Source organism: Cyclopterus lumpus, chromosome 1 (genome assembly GCF_009769545.1).
Source record: "Cyclopterus lumpus isolate fCycLum1 chromosome 1, fCycLum1.pri, whole genome shotgun sequence".
NCBI classification, from domain to species: domain Eukaryota; kingdom Metazoa; phylum Chordata; class Actinopteri; order Perciformes; family Cyclopteridae; genus Cyclopterus; species Cyclopterus lumpus.
Window position 1 is genome coordinate 6,679,554 of NC_046966.1, and position 16,168 is coordinate 6,695,721.

General features: G+C 43.8%; 1 protein-coding gene across 1 annotated transcript in view; it reads left to right on the forward strand.

Annotated features, from left to right (window-relative positions):
• The first annotated feature begins 1,855 nt into the window (after positions 1-1,855).
• Positions 1,856-16,168, forward strand: part of stx8 (syntaxin 8) — a 46,105-nt gene continuing 31,792 nt past the window's right edge. Inside the window, exons 1-6 of the mRNA XM_034529307.1 lie at positions 1,856-1,968; positions 3,006-3,105; positions 3,197-3,291; positions 3,530-3,640; positions 6,882-7,015; positions 8,033-8,125. Coding sequence (XP_034385198.1) covers positions 1,952-1,968; positions 3,006-3,105; positions 3,197-3,291; positions 3,530-3,640; positions 6,882-7,015; positions 8,033-8,125 — 550 coding nt within the window. The 5' untranslated portion in view covers positions 1,856-1,951. The remainder of the gene's footprint in view (positions 1,969-3,005; positions 3,106-3,196; positions 3,292-3,529; positions 3,641-6,881; positions 7,016-8,032; positions 8,126-16,168) is intronic.

Consider the following 16,168-nt stretch of genomic DNA (forward strand, 5'->3'; position numbering starts at 1 on the left):
CAGTGTGTCATTCTGAGAAGTTTATTAGTCCAACTGGAATGTATCCTCGGTGCCCCCAAAATCAGAGGCGTCATCCTTGAGGAATTAAAACTTCCAGATCACTTGACATAGCACGACATGACACGACGTACGTCCACTCACACCTCAAGAGATCTTCCATCGCTGTTGCAGTCGTTACAGATGAGCTTTTTAATATTATTTGTTTATCTGGAAAACTGTCGAAGAATTCAATAAGCATAATAAGGTCATCAAAGGAGGGTAGTCATGTTCCTTTCTCTGAAACCGCCCTTGTGTCAAATGTCAATCGAAGCTATTCCAAGAAGTCCTCCAAAGGTTATTATTCTACACAACAGATGTATGTTTTGATCCAAACACAACTACTGTTTGGCCATGACACATAAAACCTTGACGAGCACTTATATGCGGGCTACACATGTAACCCAGTTGAAAAACAAACTATGCGGCCCCCGCGGGGCGGAGAAAGGCACGCTGTCGGCCCTGCATGTAGATTTCCATGAAGGCTGGCATACTGCCAAGTCATGCTTGTAAGAATCTGGGGGAAATGTGAGTGAACGAGAGCTGTGAAAACACACACGTAAGTCAGCCTGCATGCCATTCAGTCTATGCAAACACATATTGTCACAAGGGCCGTGCTGTTTACGGGGGGGGGGGGGGAGGAATCATCACTCATGTGTGTCAGTAATAGAAATGTGGCAAAATACATGGGGAGAAGAAAAGAAGGAGAGGGTGTTATTGTGTAAAAAGCAAAAATCCACTTTTCTTTCTTCTTTTTTTAAAAGATGTATTTATGAATTAATAAACTCACAGGATAAGGGCACGGTGAAGAAGTGATTACTTCCCTCTCTGCTAAACAGCATTATTCTGCATTCGAAAAATAGTGTAGGCAGATAGAGTTTGTCAAAAAAGAAGAAGATTGAAACCTCTTCAGTCTGCACGACTGTTAAAATCAAATATATCTATTATACAATTCGCACACTTCTGTTGCACCGCATTCACTATAGATTTGGCAATCACAGTTTAATTCATTACTACATGACATGAGTAGCTCAGTGAGCTCAGAGAAGCCAATACTTTTGGCTAAAAACTCAATCACGGTGCATAATAAATCTAGGATCATCGTGACAGCCTTGTTATGGGCTCACCTTTCCAGGAAAAAAGGATTGTAATCAAAACTCTGCCCTTTGAAGTTGTTAGAATTCATCAACAAACACTACTATGGAGGATCATACTTGCCCATGGGATCACTCCACCTTGTGGAACAACAGAACAATTACAATCAATAGGGAAACCTCCATCAAACTAAATTGGTTTGAAGATACAATTACAATTGTTTTTTGTCTGTGAGTGATGGATGACCGTGGCTTTCACACATTACAATTGTGGCAAAATCTCAAAGTTGAGAAGGTATTATAATAATAATTTCAAATTTAGGATAGATATCACATTCATGGGCCATCTATGTAAATGAAAACATCAGAAACACTCGCTCACCCTTGGTTTTAACAATCCAATGCAGATTTTCTACGTGTTTTGACCAAGACGGAATGTTTTTTATTATTAATTGTTTCAGAAAAAGCTATAAAGGATGCGTGATTTGCTATGTTTGGGATTGTACAGAATCTATCTGAGGATTTATTCATTGACTAGCATATTTATATATATTATGCACATGCACATGTACTATTATTTTATTTGTACTTATCTACCTATCTATCTATACTTATTGTCAATATGGCATTGCTTGTGTTACATTTTTCCACTTTGTTTGATTTCATCCATTTGTGATTTGCTCTAAATACATTTTCTTAAAGATTGTCCCTCGCATCGTGCCGTCGTGACGTCACACCAAAACAAGAAACAGTTTGCTGGTGATTACTGCCGGGTGGTTCAAACTAAGTGGATTTTCTCGTCGTAGCCAACTGTTATCACAATGTCTCAGGACCCGTGGTAAGCAATGTGTTCAGAGGCGACCATACACCATCTCAAATGTATTACTAAGTACAACAAATGGTTTTACTTGCTCATAACGTAACTCGGCTCGGTTACTCTCTCTAGCTAGTCTCTCTCTGCGTCCCTCTGCTAGCTAAACGGGTCGCGAGCTCTTCCCTGTCAAGATGAACAAATACAACACTCGCACTTTAATACGCCATTAAGACGATTCATGTACTAAATGTAACGTCATTAATGCGCGACGGGATCAGACCGAGGAGATTCGTGTTTTTTTTAAAAGCCTTTTAATAACCTGAATTTATGTTTTAGACTGAAGCTCGGTCACGTCAACAGAACCGAAAGAGGTAATGCTAAACAATAATGTCACGTGATGCGGCTGTGCGTCTGATTCTCAGACGTTTTACGCCGTAATACTAAACGTTAATGACTAAAACGCACTACAGTGCAATGCATTCGCTCTGTATTGAATAATGCCAGTCAGTCAGTGGTGCTTCCTCCTTTTCGGTCATATCTTCCAACAACATTAAAAAGTCCAGCATCAAAACTCCGACTAACGAGTTCCACGCAGCCCTCTGGCAGTCTGAGAGCTGGACATTATGGGCTAGAAACAGCCAAACTAGCTTGTGTTATACTGCACTTTATTACAATCCATATTTGTCGTAGGTTGCACAACATCAGGAAACGGATTCGTCGATTGTCTTTATCCTGTATAAATCCAATAATCGTTGATGGACCTTTTGGCTTTGTGCATCACACATTAACCACATAACTCATGTGGCTCTGTCATTTATCTATATGCCAACTGTCTGTCACGAGTCAGGAATTCCAGGTCAATTGACAGGTTTCCCTAAATGTTGTATGTGCAGATGTCGGACATAGTATCTGACCTGCTGCTGTTGTTTACATTCCTTATGATGCACATTTGTCATGTGTTACAAATGGGCTTCAACTGGATTTAGTTGTGGATCCCTGTTTTGAATAATGAGAATAAATGATCCTTGAATGACATCTCTATCCCGCTCATTGATCTACAGGTTGCAGAATTATGACGCCACTTGTCGCTTGGCACAGGAAACGGCAGAAAACATTCAGGAGCGCAACAGGCAGCAGAGAACAGGGGGGAACCCTGCAAAGGTACGGTGCTGCGTTCACAAACAAAGATGTGTCCAGATGCAGTCAGGTTTCTCTGGTAGCAAGTCAGTGTGAATATTTTCTGTCTTTTCAGATCAACATGACACTGCGGGCATCACAGCAGAAGCTCAAGCAGAATATTGCCCAACTTAAAGAGGATTTGTTGCGAGCATCATCAAGCCGGCGCCTGTATCCTTTCTTCTGAGAATGTCCCACGCTTTTGTGCTGGAGGGTTCCCCTTGCTTGCAGTAGCAGTTGTCTTCCCATAGAGGGCGTGAGAGTGTTACGTAAAAGCTCTGCCCTGACTTGTACCGGTTTCCGTGCTCATGGGTTAATTCCAAACTGGCCCAACGAAAAGTGTCAGGGCTATCCGAGGTGGTTTCAGGGATGTTGACCTTTGTGCATGACCTTGACATGGCTTCATCAGAATGCAGTCCGAAGCTGATAGGAGGCAGAACCTTATCGACGACCTGCTAACCAGAGAGAAGCAGCTCAATGCCACTTTCAAGGGTGACTTCATGGAGCCTGAATCTTCCAGGTATTATTATTATACACTTTGTATACTGGGCAAGCTATAATAATAAAAGGTTGTGCTTGATACTGAAGATCTTCTAAATATCCCAAACACGTCCTCAAACAGACACATTTAGTGGAAAGTTTTTCTAACTTAGTTACAAGGCTGCAGGTCTCTCTCTCTCTCTCTCTCTCGCTCTCAATCATACACATGTATCAAATTTCCTTTAAAAAATGAACACAGACAAGTTTACTTGATAATGGGTCAATACATTTTGTCCCCTCTGTTTCGTTGTCGGTTCTCACACTCGTAGCTCTGCCGGGTGGCTGGAAGTCTCTGTCACACCGGAGAGCATTTATGCTTTTGTTCATTCACAGTTTCTTTGTTAAGTTTATAATAGTTGTGCGGAACAACAACAACAAAAAAGCATTGATAAGCAAAGGAACATCCTTCGTTTTGTGCCCATCGCCCTCCTCAAAGCCGCAAACCCAGACTTTAAACATCCGCTCCTCAGAGCTTCTGATACCGCTGGACACAACAGCGGCTTGCTTCCTCCGCATGTAGACAGTAGTAGAATAATTAAATGCAGAATAGTTTGGATGTATCCAAAGACAATTTGACAATTGGATCCAAATTTCAAAAGTTTGGGTGAAACTTTACACGTATTTGACCAATGTGGTACTTTTGTGGTGCCTTTTCAGCGCACATTCTTTTGGAAAGATATTCCATGACGGCCAACTTGTTACTCAAGTAGAACATTGCGGGATATTTCTCCACCCTGAGTCTCCGTCAGTCAGTGTCAGAGTGCTGGACGCCCAATTAAAAATAATGAATCCTCATTCTCTTGTCTGTGTCCTTGACCAGAGAGGTCATGGGCTCTGTTCTCCGCTTTGATGAGACGTCACCGGTCACTGACTCTCTCCGAGAGTCTTTGTACATCCGGTACGACCCATGTGCCGTGACCTCTCCTTGTGCTATCACTCGGAAGGAAGTCCGTCTGTCTGCCATTTTGACAGGCCGCTTAACTTCACGCCTAATTCTTTTTCATGAAGCAAAATATCTCGCTTCGCACTGCTGATCACACCTCCTGAGACGGACACACACACACACACACGCACACACACACAATCATACAAATGCATGCGTGAGTGTCTTGATGAACAAAGATGGACGGAGCGGGTTTACAGTCTCTAACTCTCTTGTACTTGTGCAGCTTGTATCCCCCTCCGTCATGTCAACGTGACAGCAGTCATTACTTTGTCTAATGTCTGACCCGGTCTGGCCCGCGTGATATTTGTTTGGACAGGAAGAGGAAACTGTGGAAACCCCGCCAGCTTCTCGGTTCTGCCTTGTAAATGTGTGTTTTCGGGGTTGCTGTACAGCACAGCGTGCCTACTTTGTGGGGTGGCCACAAAGTAGGTGGCCGAAACGAGCGTGGAATGAAACCAAGCGTCACCGTTCCATCAAATCAGGGAAACCAGATTAGAACAAAAAAAACAACTTTCAATTGACGCCTTGACGGTAAGACAGCCTTTTCCCAGATAACTCTCACCAGCTTTTGGTTTTTGGGGATTGATCTACTTGGCTGTGCTTTGCACACGCTTTCATCTTTTTAACAGACCACACACCCAATTACATAAAAGGCCCAGTAAAAAAGAAATCTCCACTGACATTTGCTAATATATTTGCTTGGCAAAATGCAATCATGTGGTCGTATGTTAAAAAAAAAAAAGTTTCCTCAGTCGGACCTAACTTTAATAATGATATGTGGTAGGTAATTTGGATTTGTGGGTAGGACCCTTTCCCACTGTGTGGTCCCAGAGGACAGCGTGAGTGAGGGAGGGGGTGGATTGGCCATGCTTGGATAATCTAAGCCACTCTATTTTTTGGGGGTAGAGGAAAAGGGATAGAGGTTACAGAGTAGACTTTAATCTACCCCTGAAACAATACATTCTCAGCATCTCCATTTCAGACGAGCCAAACGAAGGACATGGCGCCTACGTTTGAAGGCTCTGTTCGCCCCGTCACCCACCTCTCCATCATTGTTCACTAACCTTTCCTTTGCATCTGATTGCACTGGAAATAGTTGCAATTAGTTAAATCTCCCCTGTCCAAGTCATTCAAGTCAGGACCGGGTGCTCGGGCCCTGGTGGCGGCAGTCTTAGCGCCTCGCGGCTGCCAAGAGATGTGCCCGACTGATTTTGACGCTCCCCCACCGGCTGGTTAATTGGATCTTCACACACTGGGCACTTCTTTTGCCAAAAAGAAGTGGCTGGCTGACACACGGCCTCATAGTAATCAAACATTAGACCAAATGCCATGCCATGCCTTGTCTCACCGAGGCCCTATCAAGCCCTGAGCTAGCTAGCTTTGCAGTGCTCGTGCAAAAAAAGAAGAGATTAACCAAAACAGCGTTCACTTTTGAATTTGAAAGATTGGGTTCAAATGTGCCAACAAAAGACCGAATTGTGTCTCGCGGCACAGTTCAGTAGTGACACGACATGTGGCACAGGTCACTTTTCCCGAGCTTAGCCAGCAGGCGACTCCCTCCCAGCCTACGTGCTTAAATCCGACCTCACGCAGATATTGTGAACCCCGTCACGGCACGACGGGTTGAAAGCTGAAACGCAGCTTTAAGCTATTAGCGGAAGAATAGCTTTCTGAACCGCCCGGCGGTGTTCAGCACAGGACGGAGAGCTCTCTCCGCTCTGTCACTTCGTCAGGGCCAAACCTCCCCAGCGGTCCACAGTCCTGTGAAAGATTATCGCGTCGACTAACCTGGGCCTTTTCAATCATTCAAGAAACTTAAAAGACAAAGTGGGTAAATACGTTCCGCTGTGATCTGAAGGGTTTCGTTGTCATAAAATGCTCGAAAGAATGAAAGTATCAGAAAGAAGGAACATGCCCTGTACAGATGTGTTTGCTGCAAGAGGTTGTGCAGATGTGCTTTACACTCCTGTCCCGACCGGGCATATTGACCGTGTTTACTTGCGCAGCTGAAAGTCTCTCATGCTCGATGAGTGTTTTGGACTTGTGTGTCAGAATGGTGATTGTCAGCAAAATAAAGGGCATTTTGCCATTTACTTTACAGACGAAGCGGTAGATGTTTCGTCTTTGTTACTTTAACAGCTGCCGCTCTGCTTTTTGGTAGGAGCAGTAAGTTCATAGGCACCAGAACAAATTAGATGAAAAATCAAAGAATTTTTGTATTCAACCTGAAGAAGTGCTCACTTTTAATGAGTGTTGTTACGATGGCGTCTCCCAGGTCGACGTTGATGGGCGCCGGGGCAGGAACGAGCGGAGGCGTCGCGGCCAACCCCTGGCTGGTCAACGAATCGGAGGAGACCCAAGGGCTGACCTTCGGACAGATCAAGCAGCAGCAACAACGAATCATCGAAGGTAACGCACAGCTTGCTCAGCGCTGTTCTACTTCTTAAAAGCCAGAAGAAGCTCCATTGCGTGACGATATCGAGTCTGCTGTTTTGCTTCTTTTCAACTTAGTTGGCATCAAGACCAAATATGGGCATTGCAACCACCCATAGCGTTAACAATTTCCTGCATCATGAGGATAATAATTGTATCTCGTGTTTACCCTTATTTATTCCTCTCCAACAAGTAGCGTTTGTGTAAAAATACTAATATCATCCCTTTAAAATATTGCACAATAAAGGCGTTCGATAGATGTATTTAACGAGTACTGGCTCTGCTGGCGTATGCTAACGCATAACAAGATGATCATCATAATTCACGTCTCAAAGACACATTGAAAGCCCACGCCTGCTTTCTCCCCTCCGACTCCCCCGAACGGCTCTGACGTGACTTGACATCAGTTCACCTGACTCCGAGTGACACTTCATTGCTCCGTCTCTGGTTCTTGTCAATGTGGGATCACAGATTCCTCTTAAGACGGTGAGAACTGAACCACGTGGAGGTTTTTCTGGTCCCCCGTGGGGATTTCTGGTGGAGCTGGGTAATGGTGAGCACCTGAACCTGCGGTCATAAAAAAAAAAAAAAAAAAGATTCCAGTGGAAGAGAGCGTGTCAAACTTGGAAACCTCGCGGAGGCCACGACTTTTCTTTGCTTTCAGCTTCAGTGTTTTTGCCCGCCGCAGTTACAATAACAGGAGCACGGCTGAGTGGGGTAAAGTGCTGAATGACTCGCATGAGGCACTGTGAGCCGAGCTGGACCCCAACGACCTGTCATTCCTATTTCCCAAATAGTTGCCTCATCATATCACAAGTGCAGTGCACTGTTATTACATTGCTCTATTCTGTCAATTTTCCTTTTCCAAACGTTTACCTTATCGTTTGTCCTACCCCACGGCTAAATTTGACAACACACCGAGTCTTTTTCCCCTTTGCTGCTCCTCTTTTGTCGTCTTTTGTTCAAGTTTCTATTTGCTGTCTCTCTTCACAGTCCAGGATGAGGGCTTGGATGCGCTAGCAGCCGTCATCAGCAGACAGAAGATAATGGGCCGGGAGATTGGCAACGAGCTGGACGAACAGAATGGTAAAGTTGAACTTGCATGTGCGTCTGTACATATTCGTCCCAAAGAAAAAAAAAGCATTCCATACACATTACACACCGCTGTGTGAGTCAGACGGAATGACTCGCCTCGTGTAACTTGCTGGACGGTGATACTCCCTCACACCACCGCAACACATGGTTTAAACCACACACACACACACGCACACACACGAGCGCGCGCGCCCTCACACACACACACACACACGCCCTCACACACACACACACACACACGCACACACGCCCTCAGACACACACACACGCCCTCACACACACACAAACGCGCCCGCCCTCACACTTCACAGCATCTCCATGTTGCATTAAAAAAATTCTTCTGGAATCAGACCCGCTCAGTGATTAATGGTTCTTTTGAGTTATTTCTGACTAAATGCCTCTCTTCAGTCCATAAATACCTTCCATCGCAAGTAGAACGCGCCACACAGAACGGAGTGCATTTTCCCAGACATTTCTTAATTATTTTTTTTATGCTCAGACAGGCGGCACTCGAGACACAATACTTTTGGGACGATCATCTGTCAACCGGGGGACAATTAGATCCTTTAATGCACCCCGCTCTCAGAAGACTACGCCGGTTGATAGGCCGAGGCCCGAGAGTGTTACCTTACTAAGAGGATGCACACATGTATTACTATCATTTAACTCTTTCTTTTTAAAAAAAAATCTCTAATGTTTATAACGGCGATCCCGAAACGTGCATTAGTCTGTCAGCTTGTTATCTGTCAATCGGGGGGAAAAGAAACTTCACAGTTCCGGAACCGCTGGTCGATAAAAGGAGAGGGGAGTGGATGAATTAGCCCACAGCAGTAATAAAGTAGTGGTGAGTGGCACTGTGGAGATCTGTGTCTTTAGAGAGAACTCTAGACTTGATATTGCTCCATCAGCCTCAGGGCTTCGGCAATTAGTAGACGGTGCTGCTATTTGCTGCTGTGCCGTTACAAAAGAAATCTCAACAGAGGGATTGTTAAGCTTTATAAAACAAATGGTAAGAGTGTTAACATCAACCTCAGAGGAGGTCCCTGACGAGCAGTTGTCTCACACACCTCGCAGCCCAGTTATTGTCTCTTTCTACCCGGCTTCCCAGCCTCCAGTTGGGGAAAGAAGGCGTTGCACTGTCCTGTAATATCCTGTCTGAGCAGTTGTACCCAAACAAGCCCACGAGGTTGGATAACCGATTGATCTCGGCGTGGAAACAAATGACCAGCCCTTGTGCCGGGAAGGAATGGCAGATGTTTCCGTCGACACTGATGGGGGAATGGAAGAGAAAGAAAGGGAAGGCGGATTGTTTTAGCCCCGCTCTCCCGTTACCGTATCGAACTACAGACGGTTCAACGCTTCAACGCCCCGACCGGCGTGTTTATCTTTGCGTTCTTTCAGCTCGATGTCAGTGTTTCCGATAATATGAACCTGAACGGGCGATGGGAGAGCCGTAACCGAGAATCACACTGCAAGTAAGCGAGAGAAGGCAAATGGCTGTGGCCCTGGAAACAATGGCTGGTTCCTGGTCCCGTGTCCACAGCCCACATGACTCTTAAATAGGAATTTGATGGGAACTCAACTCTCTCAACTTTTGTTCTGTAATGACCCAAAATATCAAAGCCACCTGGCTCTATTTGGTGAAATTCAAACTGTACACATTTGTAGAAGCATGTGTTTTAAAAATGGTTTATCTTCGTTTATTGCTATTTTGATATAACCATATATATATATATATATATATATATATATATATATATATATATATATATTGCTTTTTGTTTGTTACAAAAGCTATTTGTGGCGCATGCAGTGTATCCGGTCCCTGTGTCCACGCAGACTGTTGATAAAGTGTAGACGTAGAGTTTCCTCGCAGTCTCGCCACAATTTATGGCCAAACTTCAGGTTCACGAGGCCTGCTGACACCAGGCAATGATTCACAGGGCCTACAGGGCTCTGGCCTTCCACAGATTTTCTTTACTTCCCTCTGCTTCTTCCCGTTTGTGGGACCTTTGCCGCCCCTCCATCTCTCATCTCACTCCCCGCTCTCCCGTGCCTCTTTTCAACAGTCTTGTTTTATAAACCCCCTTTCCCGCGTCTCCCATCTCCGTGTCTCTTCTGCATCCTCTCATGCTGAGTTATGGGCGTTGTCTTAGGTCCTTTGTGTTTCGTAGGATGGAGAGTGATATATCGCACGTGTAGATGTGGAGCTCGTGACCTCTGGTGTAAGCCTGATTTAGGGGTTTCTTCGGAGTAACTTGCAAGTTTTGATGGAGAGCGACTCGTGTTGCACACACTCCAAAATACGTTTAATGTATTTATTCCTGTGTTTTTAATATGTTTTTACTGAAAGTACTAAAAGGTCTTGAGGTCTTGACAGAATGCTGCACTCATGTGTACGTACATTTTTTTTATAGTGTTTAACTCATGCATGTTATCAGTCTAATAGTATGATGAAACTATTTTTTTAAGAATCGGCACTACGATATGCAACTAAGGGCCTAAACGCTGACAAAAAACGTCACAAGTTAGCTGCTAATGAGCTAATGTTTGCTACGTGTTACTGCGATTAGCTAACTTTGCAGCCATAGTGCATAGTTTTTATGACGTATCCACATTCCATGATAACACTAGTGTCATACTGTCAACATGCTTTAGCTTAACCTACAGGAATAAAGTCAGCTGAAATTTGACATTTGGACCGGATGCTTTCCCCCTAAATCTTTTGACTGAAGCCTCGCGTCTACTTAACCTTTTTCCTCAATGTTTTCGATTAGGCGGCTTATAAAAACGTTGTTCTGGGTTCTTCACCTTGTTGGCCGTGCATACCGCCACACAACAGCTTTCTGGCGTTTTTCCTGTTGTTTGACGAAAAGTGACATGGATGGTTTTGACTTGTTGGCGGGACTTGAATGCGCTCTGTCTCTATTCCTAGTGGGCATACCACGTTACTGTGTAGTACTGTTGCTATAGCAGTTGTATTCATTGCATAGAATTCAAGTATGAAGAGAGTGCTGTGACTTCTCGAGGGCTGCCATAAAGATGCAGCCCTCGCTCCAGCTCTCTCTCTCTCTCTCCGGTAGTTAATGGAGTATGTGAGGAACGTGGCTTTTGTATTCTTGGGTTTTATGTCCTTGTTATTGCAGCATTAACTCTGCATAGATTCACATGTTTAAAGAGTGCGGCCTGTCCCAAGTGCTGTTTTCTTTCTCCAGATTTTCATTCAATTCACATTTTCAGAAACAGAAATTAAAAATGACTGTTTTTCTTTGAGACTTAGTGCCTAAATGAGTAGTTAATATTATTGCATGAGACAGCTTTGTGGGTGCTGCATTTCTTACTCGTATTAAATGTCAAAATCGACAATGTCAAAAGTAATGGGATAGTTTAATGTTTTCGGAGAGGCAGGGAAAATAGATTTAAGTTATAAAGCAGGGGAATGGCACGGCCCCCTTGTTGATCTTGACTTGGCTCGTAACCTTGGCGTCCGACTGTCTTTCTGTCTCGAAGGGTTCCTTTTCCCCCTGATCACTGTACTGTAGCAGTGTTTTACTATAAATAGATTAAGCTCTTTGTAGTTTATCTCCCTCAAGTTTAGCTCATGACCCAAGTGCAGTGGAGGTTGCAGTCATTTCCTTTTTCGGGAAGCAAATCCGGCCGAGGTCAGCGAGGAAGATGACCCTTTTCAGAGGTTTAGCGATGAACCCAAAGCCCACAGTCACTCCCGTCTCAGTCTCATCTGGGTCAAAATGGACTAAGATGTAGAACACGAGGAAGCAGGCCGATTGCCTCCATCTCGGTCGACTTTATGGCTCACAGCGTGAATCCACTGCATGCTGAAGACTTTCCCAATTTTACTTGCCAGTCATAACACAGAGAGAAATTCAATCATGATTGATTTTACTCTTCATATTTCTAACATGATGTTACCAAACAGTGTATTTTCATTTCCAAAATTAAATGTTGCAGAAAATAGTCCGCCGCGTACCAGCTGCTTGCATCGCCACTAGTCTCGCTTCCCACCCGAGAAAGATCAACATCAATTTCACTTTACTGGTGTTGATATTTCTCCAATTGTGGCCGGGAACAATGACCTCAGGCCATGTCGATGTCTTGCACTTTTCAGTGACAGACAGTGGCCAGCTTGTTAAAAGTAGCGTTTATATTTTAATCTTTTTTTTAACTGGCTGCCTTCTTCTTGATTGGGCACTGAGACGTGTTGAGGTGCTGCAGCTGTGACGTCCTCCATGGACTGTAAAAACCTCCGGTCTGCGGTTTCCGTTTTCAGGTGAGTATCTCTGCGCTCTCGGTTCCATCGAGATCAGGCGCCACTGGACACTACACCAATCGATCGAATGATGAGCTCATCTGTTTTCCACCAACTCTCGGCGTGTTGGAAGGAGTTTCCAGCGAGACTAAATCTGCTCCTCAGAGTTCACCGCACATGAAGCACTCCTACGAATCGACCCACTGCCGTTGGGTCTGTTGTGTTTGTCTCCACATCCAGACCTTCTTTTTTTAATAGACCTCAAGACCCCTGACAGCTCTAGCAGATGTGTTCTCACATTAACTATCGCACATTATTCAGACTTCTTGGTATCACTCCTATCTGTACGGAGAACCCAGTAATAGCCACAAAGTGTACAGTGTATCCGGCGCTGGCGACAGACAGACCCTCATTTGCATTGAGACCTTCTGGAACACATTTTAGATGGAGCCTTTGCTTATTTAACAACCTTCAAATAAGCCTTTCACTCACTCGCCTTTCTCTATTATCCAGAGTGATTAAGCACAGAATGAACTTGTACCATAGGCGGACGAAACCCTGTAAATACTACAGCCCGCTTGACGGAATACAAATATTCTCCTCTTAGGAATGCTCTTATAAAAATCCTGAATTCTGGGATCTCATCTAAAGACCGAAAACAGGAGAGTGATGTAGTCCCGCTTGTACTCTCGTAAAACTGTTACGATACAACCGCACCCGACACCACTGCCTACACCGCCGTGGTCGCATGCAGCCGCTCTCCCAGTGAGGCTGCACCGCATCAATTAGCTGAGCTGTGAGGTTGTCCGCTGTGTGTCTGCCAGACGTACGACAACGACGGCCCAGGCTCACTCGAGGTGGTCTGACCTTTTCATGGTGGAGCAGCTGTAGTCATTTAATTTATGTTTCTTATCACCTTTTAGCTGATTGCATTAAACGCTCAAAATCCTTAATGTCAAATAATGGTTGATTATTAATATCCTCATTGAAAACTATGCTCTGATAAAAACGGGCAGCAACAGCATCATATTCTCTTTTTAATTTTTTTGTCAGAAATTGTCAAATGAATTATGGATTTATTGTCACCTTTTGTTAAAGGGAATATAATGCGGTAAGTTCTGCAACCAAGGTTAAAATAACTTAATATCCATGTGCAATATTACAGAATAGTGTCAGGGAAGCATATATAAAAAAATGTTTTTAAATAATGCCTCTATGTAATCAACTATCTTTTATCATGGGTTCAAAATGTTTGCTACTGCCAATTGGAGCCTTTCGTTGCAAAAAAAACTACAAAGCGCAAGCTGCCACTTTATTAAGGTAAAGTTGTTTTCATTATTATGCACTTCCCATTGAGGGATTTAATATATAATTCATGGCCCCTTAAACATAACATACCTTTTCATAGTGGGAGTGTTTCTAAAGCACTTTGTCCTCCATTTATTCTCAAGATAAAAGTTTGTTACCTGCCACGCGTCCTCTCTGTTAGTAAGCCAGCCGCTTAAGAGAGGCTTCGCTCCAATCATGGACTCCTTGCTAATAATTAGACCACCGATTTTGCGTCAGCAGAGCATGTATAAGGCCCAGGCTGGACAGCACTAATGACTTCCAAATAAACAGCCGAGCGAGAGAGGAGAGAGGCTGCTGCAGCACGGTGACATCAGCCATCAGAGGACACAGCCCCTGCGCTTGCTTCTGCTTTTAGAAACAGCTCGGTGAGCAAATAAACCACACTAATGATGGCACTGGGCAGAAAGTCGTCGTGGTTAGAGTTGCAGATTGATTTATTGTTTGTTTTAATCGCTCTGTTTGAAGGCGAGGCCGGTAGTAGTGAGTAGTGCTTTCCAGACGGCAAATGGAAATGCGCAGGGTCATTATGTGATGTTCAAAAGAGTGTCGTCATCGGAGGAATGTCAAGCTTGCAATGAGCCGCGAAACAGGACATCACTTTGTGTGACCACCAGGTCGGCTGGCTGGTGTTTAACTTTTTGGGAATTATTGAGAACCTTACATGATGGAGGGTTAGCACACTCACTCTTTAATGTTATTTGGTCTATTTTACATAAGAACATGCCAACTTTCGACATGCCTTTTATTTTGCTTTGCCTTAGGCCACAATTTGTACTCTGTCGGGCTGCAAATAAGGACTATTTGCATATTTGTGTATTCTAATTTAATTTATTAATTTATAATTTATTCTGAATATACCAACAATGCCAAATGCCCATTACCAAGTGATCAAATTCCAACATGGCATATACCAATTGCTTGTTTTGGCAAATCCAAAGTTTAAAAAAAACCCAAAGCATAACCCAATACACGTTATAAAAAAGGACAACAGCAAATGTTTTTTAATCCTTTGATATAGGTATACACATGGATATGAGCATTTACTTGATGCTATGCCTTTAATTGACCCTTTGCTAGGTCCCGCCCTTGAACACAGACTCGCCCATCATAGCGTAGCACTGGCCAACGCCGCCCTTTGCTTTTGCTTCTCATTGATTGTAACAATGAATAAAGACCGGTCCGGCTTTACAGGAACATGTGTTGTTCCTTTATTTCACTGTCTTCTGTCTCTGTCACCAGGTGATGTGGTAATTCACTTTTACAATGTGATCTGTAGGCTTTAGCTTCTATCTTTATCTTTTTAACCTATTTTACGTCTTGAATCAGTTTGACATTGTGGTTTTATCCTTTTAAAAGCACATTGTAGACCTTTCTGTCTGCTTCTCACTAAAATTGCTTCTTTAATTTCCCCCAAAAATTAGATAACATTAATTCAGCAAGTGCAGTTAGTGACAGTGTGGGCTCCATGGTAACGTAGCTCTGACAGCTTGATGGAGTAGCAGCGGGGGGACTCCAGTCCCTCCATCCTATTCTGTTAAATCCCATCGTGTGTGGCATATTTTCATTCCCCTCATTTCCAGTCTGAGACGTGTCCACTGATACCGATGTTATAAAGCCACCAGTTTGGTTCTCATTGATTTTCTGAGCAGGTAAACGGATTAAGTTTCCAATTTGTTCTGGGATGTTTCTAGATGGAACCACTTGTGGAATGCATAAAGTTTTCCCCAGAACATTTTTCTATCTACTCGGCCTTAGGCCTACTGCAGAACGAAATGTCATCAATCTCATACTCGTTGAAGATTCGATCTGTTTTCAGAGATTCCCAAAAGGGGATGTGGGATGGAATGATGGCCAAATGAAGATGCACCGCAAGTCACCAGGCCCAGCCTCCTGTGTCACGCATCCTAACAAGGGTACAATCAATCATGAGCCCTTGTGTCCTTATTCCTCTATCTATCCATCCCGGCATCCATCTCTGTCGGAGGCCTGTTGGTGTCTCACTGATAGAGTTGCGAAGAAGAGGGAGCTAACAATGAGATGAGGGACTTGGGTCACAGCCAAGTGATGAATAATCCTGTTTAGGCGCAGCAAGGAAATTAACATTTTTGGACGCCAAAGAAAAACATCTTGAGACATTTCATCAATCACGCCTTCTTTTGTTTCCCTCAGTGGATTGATGCCCCCTTTTTATCACTCCGAAAGTGTGATTTTAGACTTTGGGTTTCTTCATTGTCTGAAAATGCAACCTGTTGTACCTTTTTTAATGCCCCTGATTGGTTTCATGTGTCCTTTCTCCAGCGTTTCAGATGGGAGTCAGAACAAAAGAGATTCTTTAGCGATTGCACTGGCTTTCATTTCTTCATGGTCATGTAATGGTACCACAATCAGTCACTGATCTGAATGTGAACGTCTATTGT